Here is a 14,618-nt window from a genome sequence, read left to right as displayed (position 1 = left end):
ATATTCATAATCAGACATTTTAAACGGTTTCTTGGACTAGTAGATTTTATGATGAAAAAACAGAGTTTAGGTAAATTGTGTAGTATATGCAGTGCTTTTCAGCCAGCCAAACGTATTTTGTGTTTTCAGTGATTGAAGAAAGCAACATATGAGGAAATCTGAGATTAATGGGCGGAAAAGGAAGAAGGCTGTGGAAAAGATGTTTTAAGAGAATAATTTAGAGACTAGCGTCAGATCTGCAACAATAATGTTTTATCTGTATCCTCCAGATAGAAGTTCTCTCTATCCTTTCTGGTAGAAACATGTTCACATATATGGGAATTCAGAATCTGGGCAGAGACCATTTACAAATTTTTGAAGATGGGGTAAAAATGGAGAAGAGTTTATCTATCACTGTGTAACACATTACCCCAAAACTTAGCTGCTTCAGACAACATTTTTTATCGCACAGTTTCGGTGGGTCAGAATTGCAGACATAGCCTCAATTGGTATCTCTCCTTCAGGGTCTCTCCGGAGGCTGCAGTCAAGGTGTCAACTTGGGTCACGGGCAGCATCCCAAGGTTCAGTTGGGGTCGGATGTGCCTCCAAGTTCACTCAGAGGTTGTTGGCAGGATTCAGTTCCAGACAGGCTGTTGGACTGAGGGTCCCAGCTCCACACTGGCGGTTAGGTAGAGGCCACCCTCAGTTCCCTGCCATGTGGGCCTTTCCAACGTGATGGCTTGCTTCATCCAAGCCTGCAAGCTGAGAAGGCAAAAGAGTGCCAGCGAGAGTTGGTGATTGCCAGCAAGATGGAAATCAGTCTTTGTTAACCTAATCGTGGCAGTACCATCCCATCACTCTTGCTGTATTCTCTTCATAACATTCGGGTCACTAGGTCCAGCCCACAAGCAGAGGAGGGGATTATACAGGGTGTGAACACCAGGAGGTGGGCGTGATGGAGGGTCAGATTAGAAGCTGCCAACCACTAAGGGTTTTCACCACTCCCCTCCACCCCAGTGTATAATCAACTCTACAATTCCATGGCAAACTAAAAGAAAGTCTTTAAATATTGTCTTTATCATAATATTGAATCATTTCCCAAAACCGTCCATAGAAAGGCTATGCGGCATTAAGTATCATAGCATCAAAATCTAATTTAAAAAAATAAACTTTGAGAGAAAGGCGAGTATGTTTTACAAGAATGTATGTAATCTTTTTTGATTCCCCGAGGCTTGTTTCTTTTTCTTGTTTCCCACAAATTAGCTAGAATGGCCAGAATATTGCTCCTTTCATCAAAATGAAGCAGCTTGGGCTTCCCTGGTGGCGCAGTGGTTAGGAGTCCGCCTGCCAATGCAGGGGACACGGGTTTGAGCCCTGGTCCGGGAGGATCCCACGTGCCGCGGAGCAGTTAAGCCTGTGCGCCACAACTACTGAGCCTGCGCTCTGGAGCCTGTGAGCCACAACTACTGAGCCCGCGTGCCACAACTACTGAAGCCCGTGTGCCTAGAGCCCGAGCTCCGCAACAAGAGAGGCCAACATGGTGAGAGGCCCACGCACCGCAACGAAGAGCAGTCCCTGCTCAACGCAACTAGAGAAAGCCCGCACGCAGCAATGAAGACCCAACGCAGCCAGAAATAAATAAATAAATAAATTTATTTTTAAGAAAAATGAACCAGCTTATTTCATCATTTGATAGAAACATCAGTATCGGGCATTTGCAAATAAGAACACTCTGACTTGAGGAAAGATTAGCTCCACTTAAGTTTTTTTTTTTTTTTTGCTGTACGCGGGCCTCTCACTGTTGTGGCCTCTCCCGTTGCAGAGCAAGGCTCCGGATGCGCAGGCTCGGCGGCCGTGGCTCACAGGCCTAGCCGCTCTGTGGCATGTGGGGTCTTCCCGGACCGGGGCACGAACCCGTGTCCCCTGCATCGGCAGGCGGACTCTCAACCACTGTGCCACCAGGGAAGCCCCCACTTAACTTTTCATTCATGTGTTTGCCGTATATCGTTAGTTAAGCAACCAATAGAAAGGTATTTCTTTTTTTTAATTTTATTTTTTATTTTTTTGGCTGCACTGCGTGGCTTGTGGGATCTTAAGTTCCCCGACCAGGGATTGAACCCGCACCCTCGGCAGTGAAAGCATGGAGCCCTAACCACTGGACCGCCAGGGAATTCCCGAAACGTATTTCTTAATGGTGCTAAAACCAGCCCACACCTGGCTTCAAGGAGAAGAAATGCCATCCAGCTGTGTCCTGTAAATTGCTTAATAAATAATGCTTACATGTCATTGCTTTATGTGCCTCCATTTACTTCCTTATTAGCAGGCTTCTCCAGATGTACCCAATGTAGTCATATCCAGAACATGGTGTTCATCACCAACGGAAAGTAGAATTAGAGTCTACGAAGGGATCGTATAAATGGGAAGGAACGCAGGTTTTGGTTGTAAATTTTCTGCAGACAATCCTTGGTTAAAGGACTGACCCCAAATACCCGTCTAGTGAAATCACCAAGCGCTGCCCGTGTGAGAATGACGGTGTTGAGTGTAACCCGGGCACACGTGGGCATGTCAGGGCCCTTTGTTCCACTGGCCCAACGAGCTGCCTCTCCGCAGTTATAGATGAGGAATGGCAAAGGACGCAGTGCAGCCCTCGAGAGACGTGCGTGGAGGTGGCCGGAGAGCTGGGGAGAAGCACTGACACGTTCTTCAAGCCCCCCTGCGTGAACGTGTTCCGGTGTGGCGGCTGCTGCAATGAAGAGAGCCTCGTCTGTGTCAACACCAGCACCTCGTACGTTTCCAAACAGGTATGAGGACATCAGCCCTCTCCGGAGCCCCGACGCTGATAGTGTCAACAGCTACAGCTCAGCTGATTGCCAAGCGCTGTCTCAATGCTTTATGTGTGTCATCTCATTGAACCCTGAGATAAGCTAAATGGGTAGCTTATCATCTTTCTTTATAGATGAGGAAATGGAGGCTCAAAGAGGTAGCTTGTGGCAGAGCTGGGATTCAAATCCAGGTTGACTCCAAAGCCTGGACCCTTGTCATTTGCTGTCTCTCTGTTGCTATAATGTCAAGGATCAGAAAATCATATGGAAGTTACTAGAACAGACGTTTAAAGGAAGGAAGATAGCCCCACTGACTTGTGTATTCATTAGGTTCCGTGTTGTTCGAATGGAGTGATTGAGAAGAGTTCAGTGAAGGGTGGGGGAAGGAGAAAGGGCTGGTGAAGTACCCAGAGCTGGCAGAAAGGGAGAACTGTTCCCACCCTTAGACTGAAGAGGCAAGAGGATGGAGCGGTTATGGGAACCGAGAGAGGAAATGGAGAAGCGGGCTGCAGGACTGGCTGGAGGAGGGGCAGCCCCTGCCAGCCCTTAGCCCGGCAAGTGGGTGGGGGGCAAGAGGGCCTATGGATGCATTCCGTGGAGGTCAGCATCCTGGGATACAGCCCAGTGGGGAAGGAAGGAAAGAGGATGGCGTCTCCGGAGGCGCAGATGGAAAATACCTAGCACAAAAGACCTTTGAAAATAATCCTCCAGTCCCCATGAAAGAAATAATTTTCCCTCTCCATCTTATAAAATTCCTTTTGCTCAGTAGATAAGTTTTTGATTCTGTCGCTACCATATTGTTGGGAAATGTAATAAACGTGGCATAGAAGAGCAGTAATAACAAACTTAGCAAAACATTAAAAAGCTGTAAGTCAAACTACATTCCTTTTGGTTCTGTGTCGCAAATTCCTCACGCATATTGGTATATTCATTTAATTGTCACATTTGCCTCTACAATCTAGCCTCATGATTGTGAAAAGAGGTAGCACAATAAAATTAGCCATGCACTGAATATACCCATGTTAGGTAATTATCTTAATTGGATGGAAAGAATGGAATCCTGATTTGTTTGATACTAGGTTAACTTATCCTTAATTTTCCGCCCTACTTAAAATATCCCTTAAACTGAAGAGTTTCTTTTTCTAAATTCTTTTAGAGAATCTTGGAACTTGTAAAAATTCTGACCTCTGCTGTTTGACAGTCAGGGGAAAAAATGACATAAGTATGGCTAAGCATCAACTGTGAGTGGAAACAAAGCTTGCATAACGTAAGAGACTTTAGTTCATGACCGTGTTATACCCTAGAGTATAGCTGAAAAATTTCGCAAGAAGATGAAGTTCATGCAAAATAAACACTCTTAAAAACACCCGCTTACTTAGACTCATAGAAGTGCCATTACATATAAAAAGGTCAGGCTAAACACAACTTTAATGGATTGCTTCCACTTAACAATGGATAATTGAGTATTTTGACTGCTGTCCTCAACAAATGAGTAGTTTTAAAGAATGTGCTTAAGTGTAAATGTATAGCAGTTTTTCTTTCCAAATATGCATATTTGAACATTGTAATAGTGGTTTTTTTTAAAAGAAAAACTACCTCTCATCCCAAAGTTATGGACTGTTCAGTGAAATACATCTTAGAAACTAAGTGAATAAAATGAAGACTCTATGTAGTAAGGACTACATGGAATGCTGATTGAATGGACAGAGCATTAAAATCAAGTTGAAATGCATCCATACATCAGAGAGCCTCTCTAGAAACAAAGTAACTGATATTCTCAGCAAGTAAATTTTACTTGTGGAGATCCCATCTTGCTTCCTCTGGTCACAGCAATGTCATTGCAAAAAGTAATAAGGCATATTCTTAAGAATATCCCCTCTAGCTCTAGAGTAGACTGCCTGGGTTCAAATCCCCACTCTTCCGATCAATAGTTATATGGCCTTAGGCAAGTTATATAACCTCTCTGTAATCTGTTTCTTCCCCTGTAGAGTTGGAGGGGGGTAATTTAAAAACCCTCCCTATAATGTTGTTACAAAGGTAAATGAATTAATATAAAAGTGTTTACAGCAGGGGCTAGCATATGGAAGCATAGAATGATATTCATGTTACCTATCATTGTTTGGGCTTGATGGTCTTGTATCAGTCAGTTATTACTATATAATGCTGCATAATAAACACCCTAAAACTTAGTGGCTTCAAACAATGATGGCTTTTTCTCATTCATATATCTGAGATTCCTTTAGTTTAGAGTGGGCTCAGTTGGGCTTGGTGGCAAGCTGCAGGTTGAGTCCAGGTGTGGTCCCTGTGTCTCGTATCCCTTAGACCAGCAAGCCTGCCAGATCATGCTCTTCACATGGCTAGAGCAGATGCATGCACGCACAGTTCAAGTCTGTGCTTTTGTCATGTCTGCTAATGTCCTGTCAACCAAAGCAAGTCACATGGCCAAGTCCAAAGTCAAGGAACAGAAAACTATATTCCTCCAATGGAGATGGCATGGGAAGAGATAAGTAAATGGTTTTGAACAGTAATCTGTTCACCATGGTTGCAAAGAAACTTCATAGCTATAATTTCATTTAATCCTTACAGTTCACACTCAGACTTAAAGCAAGAGCAGGGAACATTTTACAAGGTTACCATTTTACAAGGTCACCATTTTACAAGCGTTCTAGGGACACCAAAAATTTAAGAGATTTGAGAAAACTTAAATACTTGATAAAGTTGGTTAAGGCCCTGGTCTTCTGACACCCAGCCCAGAATTCTTTCCTTCATGCCAGCCCTTAGCCTTATTAGTTCTGTTTTTTTTTTTAAATTTTATTGAAGTATAGCTGATTTACAATGTTGTGTTAATTTCGGTTGTACAGCAAAGTGACTCAGTTATACACATATATATTCTTCTTCATATTCTTTTCCATTATGGTTTATTACAGGTCATTGAATATAGTTCCCTGTGCTATACAGTAAGACCTTGTTGTTTATCCATCCTATATATAATAGTTTGCATATTAGCTCTATTCTTTTTTTTTTAACATCTTTATTGGAGTATAATTGATTTACAGTGGTGTGTTAGTTTCTGCTTTATAACAAAGTGAATCAGTTATACATATACATATGTTCCCATATCTCTTCCCTCGTGCATCTCCCTCCCTCCCACCCTCCCTCTCCCACCCCTCTAGGTGGTCACAAAGCACCGAGCTGATCTCCCTGTGCTATGCGGCTGCTTCCCACTAGCTATCTACCTTACGTTTGGTAGTGTATTCTTAATGGACGACTTTGCTAAAGTCATTACCGTAAGGGACAAAGGCAAAAATGCAGACTGTAGAAATTATTCTTATTTTTTAAAATATGTATTATAGTTCTCTTTCTCTGCTCTAGCTCTTTGAGATATCAGTACCTTTGACATCAGTACCTGAATTAGTGCCTGTTAAAGTTGCCAACCATACAGGTTGTAAGTGCTTGCCAACAGCTCCCCGCCATCCGTACTCGATTATTAGAAGATCCATCCAGATCCCCGAAGAAGATCGGTAAGCATTTCTTACACTTCTTTATGCTTGTTCTTGCCTTGGCTAAAGCTGTGTGTGGAGCATAGTTCATTAATTACAGAGTCATCGCTCTCTCTTCAAGCTCTTTGTCTTTTAGGTTCTAACCCAGATCTACAGGTAATAACTGTTTGGCAAGTGTATTTTTTATGAGGTGTTACATGTATATTGCAGTAGGATCAGAAAGTTCAGTGGTTTTGAACTCAGCACGTCAAGCTGTGGGCACATTTGTTCTTAATAAGCACAACTACGTGCATCTGATTCTGGTAGTTTCTTAAGCCTTCCTCTTAAGTTGACCAAATGGGAAATATTATTTTAAATGAAAAATGACTTAAATTTAATTTGACTATACGTTTTGTGAGTATTTTGTGATTCTTTATGAGACAAATTATGACACCCTCAAGTGTTCTGAAATCAAAGATAATCATTGATTTGGGGAAAAAGAATTTACTACAGAGAAACAAAGGGCAAATCACAACTCTTGAATAAAAATACAAAGTAATTAAGTTGGATACTTAGATCTTGCACAAGTAAAGGAGTAAACGCACTGTGTGAGTGCCAAGTAGAAAAGAAAGCTCGTAATAAAGGAACATTTATCCTCAAGATTTTCCTGCTGTCCTGGCCAATGTTCTTATCTCCGTTTTACAGACATAATGCTCAGGAGCTATGTTAGAACACTATTCACTTGGGATAAATAAGCTCTGTTGACAGCTAATTTACATAGTTTTTTAACACCAATCCTCTTAAAAAGATTATACCTTTCCAAAATTACAGTTTGGTTTCCAAACGTTTCCACAGAGAATATTTGTAATTACAGAATTACTATCTAATAACATGCTGTTCATAAATATGAATTAAGCTCCTTAAAAATCTTCACGGTTCTCCACTCAGAAATGTATTCAACGTTTCTTAAAAAATGTCCCAAAGGTATGACTACTCTCGAAAGCTTTAAAATCTGATTTATTGTTTTCTCCTCCTAGCTGTTCCCATTCCAAGAAACTCTGTCCTATTGACATGCTCTGGGACAGCAACAAATGTAAATGTGTTTTACAGGAGGAGAATCCACTCGCCGGAATGGAAGGTAATCATAGCAGTGGTGAAATGATAATAGTAATAATAACAACAATAGCAGCTAGTATTTATTGACCAAGCGATCTTGTAAGCCTTTTATATGTATCAACTCATTTAATCCTACCAATAATCCTATAATGTATGATTAGTATCCCTTTTTTTTTTTTACAATTATAAAATGGACACACCAAAATGTCTAGTAACTTTCTAGACACACAGCTAAGAGTGATAGAAGCAGTGAGATTCCAGAGACCTCTGTGCTATAATTATATAGTAAGTCTACCAATGCATCATTCTGCTTTTTAATCTTAAAGACCCAAATGATTAGAGCATCCCAAAACGTTGAATTTGAAAGGGGATGATAAACTTTAATGAAAGCCACTTCAGAATGAAACACGAGTCAACCACATTTTACTAAGTTATTTATATAAAAGTCCTACAGGAATGTAAGGTCATTTTGGACATGTTGGTTTCTTTCAAATGTGTCATGTGAAAACATGCCAATAATTTGAAAAAAATGGGGAATAAGAGAAGACTTCTTCTGAAACGAGGGCAAAGTAAAAGCAAAACACAGCTGTTGGGCTCAGGGGAGTTGGGAACCAGATGAGCTAGGCTCTCGTCACTGCCCATAACTCACAATGCTCTGATTTTTGATTATGAACATCTGGCTGGAAGTGAATCCAGTTTTTATTGACTTCTGAGAGAAGTTGACGTGATTCCACTGTAAAGATAGTAAGGAATCATGCAATTTGAACCTTGCTTGTTTCCAACTATGATCTACAAGCAAGATTAGTAAGGATTAAGCTCTAAGGAATCTGTCCTAGAAACTGTAAATAACAAGCTACTCCCTGTGCTTCAGTCTCTCAGCTTCCAAGTGTTTTCATGAAAGCTCAGCCCAGGGTTTGGGGGAATCTTAAAGTTCATGTAGTTTAAATGCCCATGCAGATCTTTTTTAAAAATTGAAGTATAGTTGACTTACGGTGTTTCAGGTATAGAGCAAAGTGATTCAGTTTTATATATATATTCGTTTTCAGATTATTTTCCATTATAAGTTATTGAATATAGTTCCCTGTGCTATACAGTAAGTCCTTGTTGTTTATCTATTTTATATATAGTAGTGTGTTTATGTTAATCCGAAACTCCTAATTTATCCTCTCCCCCCTTTCCTTTTGGTAACCATAAGTTTGTTTTCTATGTCTGTGAGTCTATTTCTGTTGTGCAAATAAGCTCCTTTGTATCATTTTTTTAGATTCCACATATAAGTGATATCATATGATATTTGTCTTTCTCTGACTTACTTCACTGAGTATGATCATCTCTGGGTCCATCCATGTTGCTGCAAATGGCATTATTTCATTCTCTTTTTATGACTGAGTAGTATTCCATTGTATACATGTGCCCCATCTTCTTTATCCATTTCTCTGTTGATGGACGTTTAGGTTGCTTCCATGTCCTGCCTATTGTAAGTAGTGCTAACATTGGGGTGCATGTACCTTTTCAAATTAGAGTTTTCGTCTTTTCTGGATATATGCCCAGGAATGGGATTGCTGGGTCATACAGTAACTCTGTAAATGCCCATGCCAGTCTAGAATGTCATGTACATCCTTCCCCCCAAGTCTTCAGCCGTCCTCTGCTAGAAAATGCATCGGTCATGGGGAAACTTGACAAACCCACTGAGGCATCCCAGTTACACTGGGCACACTCTTGTTGCTAATAAACTATGTTGAACCTGAATCTGTCTCTCTCTCTGTCTAGAAGAGTGCTGTCCAGTGGAATTACAGTGAGAGTCACATATGCAACTTACATTTTATAGTACTCACATTAAAAAGGTTAAAAGAAACAGATGAAATTAATTTTAATGTTTTACTTAATCTAGTATATAAAAAATACTCTCATTTCAACATGCAGGCAATATAAAATTTATCAAGGATATACCCTTCATTCTTTGTGCTAAGTCTTTGAAATCCAGTGTGTATCTTACACTTAGAGCACATCTCAGTTCACACTTGCCATTTCATGCTCATTCTGGCCCGTAGCCAGCATGTTGGACAGCCCAGCTCTAGAGCATCAACTTGTTAGTTCAGCTTTACCCTATAGAACCATGTAAAACCAATCTAATTCTTTCTCCATGTGACCCATTTTTAAACTGTGTTAGAAAGTTATTGTGTGGAATCCAAAAAATGGTACAGATGAACTTATTTACAAAACAGAAATAGAGTCACAAATGTATAAAACAAACTTACGGTTACCAAGGGGGAAGCGGGGGAGGGATAAATTGGGAGATTGGGATTGGCATATACACAGTATTATACATAAAATAGATAACTAATAAGGACCTACTGTGCAGCACAGGGAACTCTACTCAATACTCTGTAATGACCTCTGTGGAAGAAGAATCTAAAAAAGAGTAGATATAGGCATATGTATAACTGATTCACTTTGCTGTACACCTGAAACTAACACAACATTGTAAATCAACTATTCTCCAATAAAAATTTTTTTAAAAAGAAAGTTATCGTGGAAAGCTCTATACATAGAACTTAAAGGCTGTTCTAATCAAGCTTTTTCTGGTACACAGCTCCTGGGAGAGAGATTTGTACTTTGGAGCTTTACATGCAGGACTGCTTTCAAAGGTGAAGGGTCGGGGGCAGGACTGGGCAGAGGGAGAAGTTGAACCGTGTTGCAGTTGCTGAGAGGCATTAGCCAAGCCTGTGGGGAGCTGAAACTGGGACAGCCCGTGGGGGGGATGCCTCAAATTGAGGCAAAGGGGCTGGGCCCTATGGACTCGTCACTGGATATGGGCTGCCTCAGAGAGGGGATATAACCTTGGGTGAGGCAGCTTCTTTCTGCTGAAGGTAATTCCTGGGGAGGGACTTAGCCGGCGCCCATGTGTGTTGAGGGCGGGAAGAGTAGTGGAGAAAGAGAGGAGTGCTCTGAGCCAGGGAAAAATGAGCGCTCAGGGCTGGAAGTGAAAGACCGCAGCGCGTCAGGCTGCTGGAAGACGGTCAGCATGGTGGGGACGTTACAGGAGGGGGCTGGGTAGATGTGAGAGAGGAAGCTGGAGAGGTTCACAGGGGACCCTTGTAAAGCGTGTCCCAGAGCTTGGATGTGATGCTAAACGCAAAAGGAAACCACTCAACTGGTTTAAGTGGACAGTGACAGCACCAGTTAGAATTTTAACAAAATCAACCGAGTGACAGTGTACAAGAGGATGGGTTGGCCTGGGGCAGGCAAGGAGGAAGGGGACCTTTTAGGAAGTTGTGACGATGATGGAAGTGAGAGGCATGGGGTAGCCTGGATCACTTCTGATCACTTCTCATTTTCATCTCTTGCAGCTCAGTTAATGTGGGCCAAGTTCATGGTCACTTCTCCAGTGGCTTCATCAAAATGATGACATATGTTGAGCTTACTGTTCACTAAATACTTTTTCTTCCCACACACGTGGCTATTAAGCCAGCTGCCTTTTCTACAATAACTTCTCTTCCCTGGATGAGCATATGTGAGTTAGTGAATCCAAGTCCAATTTAATTTCATCTTGTTAGATTCAGGCCATTGCTCTAAAGTGTTTTAAAAAACAAACAAACAAGAAAACTAACAATACCAAAAAAAGAAAAAAAATTAGGGAGTCCTGATTCTGGATTTTAAATCCTTCAAGATACCCACAAAATCAAGAATTTACTTTGAAAAATTCCATCAGTTTATTGATTTAAAATGATAAATGGAACAAGGCTGAGGACCTAACACGTTGGTATCCCATCATCAACTTGCCTAGGATTGAAATTGATACACAATACATGGGGTATCACCCTTAGCTAGTTACCGCTTCACTCAGCTCTCCTACATCCATTCTCTGTCACTTTCAACTTATCTTTAAGGATTGAGGTCAGCCACTGCCAACTACCTTGCTGAAGTTCAGCAAATACCCGGTAGACTGTGTTTCCCTAAACCACGGCTCTAAGAATGGAGTTGGGACAGCCTGAAGTGTTCTAAGTGAATCTCTACTGCCACCTAGTGATCCACGCAAATCTTTTAGGAGCTTCTATCTAGTCTCGTCTTGCCCCAAAGTGACATCTGGCATCTGCATATGGCTTACAAAGCTTACCTTCTTCCTCTTCACACAATTCAGAATGGAGGATCCTCAGACCTAGCCTTTCAATACCCATTCCACATGAGCCCTCAAAGATCATCAGTCACAGAGCAGTTAAGACTATGAGATTGGATGACATGAGACTGCCATTTTAATATATCATTAATGGCCAGATATTGGCAAGACCATATGCCTTAACCCAATGTCTTGGAATGCTAGATGGGATTCTTCAGAATCTCCACATATCGGCCTGCTTCAGGACCCTTTTATTACAACAAATAAACTCAGCAAATGTTTATCAAGTGCCTATTTTATGCCAGAACGATGAGACCTGATCCCTGTAACCTTTAGGAGTTTTTCATTAACAGAGGAAACAGAGAAATAAACAGACAAATGTAAGCAGTACCAGAAAGGACAGAATGGAAATCTGCACAGGGTAGGGCACTTAACTAAATTTGAAGTTGGGAAAGGTATCAGGGGGAAAGGATGACTAGCGAAGGGAACGACAAGGCGAAAAGCATGGGGTTGAGAGACCCTGACATATCACGAGAACTGAAAGTACTATAATTTGGTATGGGGGAGCATAGGATACATGAGAGAGAGACAGAAGATGAGTCTGGGAGGTTAATAGGGTCCAGCTCATGAAGGGTCTCTTATGTCTTGGTGGGGAAATTGACTCTTATTGGGAAAGAGAGAACCTTTTAAGGTAATTAAAGCAGTAGAGCAGGGACTTCCTTGGTGGCGCAGTGCTTAAGAATCTGCCTGCCAATGCAGGGGACACGGGTTTGATTCCTGGTCCGGGAAGATCCTACATGACGCGGAGCAACTAAGCCCGTGCGCCACAACTACTGAGCCTGCGCTTTAGAGCCCACGAGCCACAACTACTGAGCCCTCGTGCCTAGAGCCTGTGCTCCGCAGCAAGAGAAGCCACCACAACGAGAAGCCCGCGCACCACAACGAAGAGTAGCCCCCGCTCACAGCAACTAGAGAAAGCCTGCGTGCAGCAACGAAAGACCCAACACGGCCAAAAATAAATAAATTTAAAAAAATAAAGCAGTAGAGTGACATGATTAGATTTGCATTTGATATTGTGGAGAATGGATTGAAAGGGTAAAACTTGTGGTGAAGTGAATGAGTGCCATCTGTGCAAAAAGTACAAGGTACTGACTTAATTGAGGCAGTGGCAGTGATGATGAAAAAGAATAAATTCAGGGAGGCAGAACTGGGTGGACATGGTAATTAGATTCAACATGGCGGGTGAGTCAAGAGTGATGGCACCATTCACTAAGTGAGGCACACTGGGAGAGAAGCAGATTTGGGGAAGAAACTCAACACTTAACTTTCCTCCGAGCCTTTCAAGAATGCTAAGGTGACATTGTCAAGTTCTTCCAAAGTTTCTATCTCCTCTGTTTTTTGCAATGAATTTCAACTCGATCAGAATTGGACATGGAGTAGTAGTTATCCAGTTGTTTTGTATATTTTCTAGAAGAAATATCGGTCAGCTAAGTGTGTCAAAAACCTCTCATACCCTCCTCTCTCAGCTGATCATGTTTTCCGACAGATGTCTGTGGAATCAAAGTTCATTGTCACTGCTGTATCCTTCATATTAGTATTATGATCTGCGGTGGGGAAATACATCACTGTTTCTACCCATAGCCTGGAAGGTGTGAGGTGTATTTTTTGACCAACACTTTTTCTGTTTAGATCACGCTCATCTCCAGGAGCTGGCTCTCTGCAGTCCACACATGAAGTTTGATGAAGATCGTTGTGAGTGTGTCTGTAAAACGCCATGTCCCAGAGATCTCATCCAGCACCCAGAAAACTGCAGTTGCATTGAGTGCAGAGAAACTCTGGAGAGCTGCTGCCAGAAGCACAAGACATTTCACCCAGACACCTGCAGGTGAATGGCTTTTGCACTTTTGCCTAAATTTGGCCCATTGACATTTAATGTAAATACCATTTCGATTTGGTGGGATTCCTTATTAAGCCAGTTTTACTGTTCAGTGCCAAGCCCCCTTTTTGATAGTAAAACAGAGGTTTGGCAACTACGGAATAAGTATATAGAGTGATGATTGATTGTGAAGTCAAGAAAATCCTGCCTACTGTTGTTGGCTTATGGATCTTGAGCAAAATCTAAAGTTGATGAAATTTCAACAATTATTATTTCAGATCAGCTGACTCTTTAGCTCAATCTCTCTCTCAATATATATCCACATATGTTTGCTTTTTTTCTTTGAGGAAGGGGATGTCATTGGATTTATATAGCAAGAACTTTACTGATGAATAGAACGCTTAGAAGTTAGCAATTGTGCTTTAATAGATTTTGAAACCATGTGGGGTAACCATCCAGGATTTTATATTGACATTTCAAATATGTATCTGGAAAATTTACTTTGAAAACGTAATCAAATCAGATCAGAGTTTTTCCTTGGAATTTAGTCCTTGATTCTGAATTCTCATGTTTATTTTCTTTTGTAACAGCTGTGAGGACAGATGCCCCTTTCACATGAGAACCTGTGCAAATGGAAAACCAGCATGTCCAAAGCATTGCCGCTTTCCAAAGGAGAAAAGGGCCGCCCATGGGCTCCACGATCGAGAAAATCCTTGATTCAGCCTTGATCCCCAGTTCCCCATCCCTGTCGTTTTAAACAGCATGCTGCTTTGCCAAGTTGCTGTCACTGTTCCAGGTGTTAGAAAAAAAATCCGTTTTACATAGTACTATGGTGAATCCAGATGGACCTTCCATTAAACACCAGCTGAGGATTCCCTGGCTCTCTGACAGATGTCTTCTAACTGAAGGTGCTCTGCACACCAAGGAATGGAGGGTGAAAAAGGTTTGATCATCGTGGAATGACAGGTATCATGTGATTAATTACTCAGAGCAGATGAGGCAGTTCGCATAGTCTTCGAGTCCTTTGCTAATTGCAACTCTCTTGTGAATTATTCTGATTCTTTCTTATGCCGATTTTGATTTGTATGATCAGCACTGATTATCTGATTACTGTCCAGCTTGTAGTTTTGAGTTTACCAAACTACTGTCTATTGTTTCATATTTAAGTGTATTTAAAGAAAATAAACACATCATTCAAGCCAGAGAATTTCGTGTGTTATTGAATATGCTAC

The 14,618-nt window shown here is 41.4% G+C and overlaps 1 protein-coding gene across 1 annotated transcript in view; it reads left to right on the top strand.

The window, feature by feature from the left end:
• Positions 1 to 14,585, top strand: part of VEGFD (vascular endothelial growth factor D) — a 36,028-nt gene extending 21,443 nt beyond the window's left edge. Inside the window, exons 3-7 of the mRNA XM_029240351.1 lie at positions 2,590 to 2,780; positions 6,174 to 6,322; positions 7,318 to 7,418; positions 13,200 to 13,395; positions 13,977 to 14,585. Coding sequence (XP_029096184.1) covers positions 2,590 to 2,780; positions 6,174 to 6,322; positions 7,318 to 7,418; positions 13,200 to 13,395; positions 13,977 to 14,103 — 764 coding nt within the window. The 3' untranslated portion in view covers positions 14,104 to 14,585. The remainder of the gene's footprint in view (positions 1 to 2,589; positions 2,781 to 6,173; positions 6,323 to 7,317; positions 7,419 to 13,199; positions 13,396 to 13,976) is intronic.
• The last annotated feature ends 33 nt before the right edge of the window (positions 14,586 to 14,618 follow it).

The sequence above is a fragment of the Monodon monoceros genome, unplaced genomic scaffold (assembly GCF_005190385.1).
Source record: "Monodon monoceros isolate NGI ecotype Baffin Bay Population unplaced genomic scaffold, NGI_Narwhal_1 Super_Scaffold_22, whole genome shotgun sequence".
Taxonomy (NCBI): Eukaryota; Metazoa; Chordata; class Mammalia; order Artiodactyla; family Monodontidae; genus Monodon; species Monodon monoceros.
Note: the sequence above shows the minus strand (reverse complement) of the source record. Positions and strands in the feature narration are given on the sequence as shown.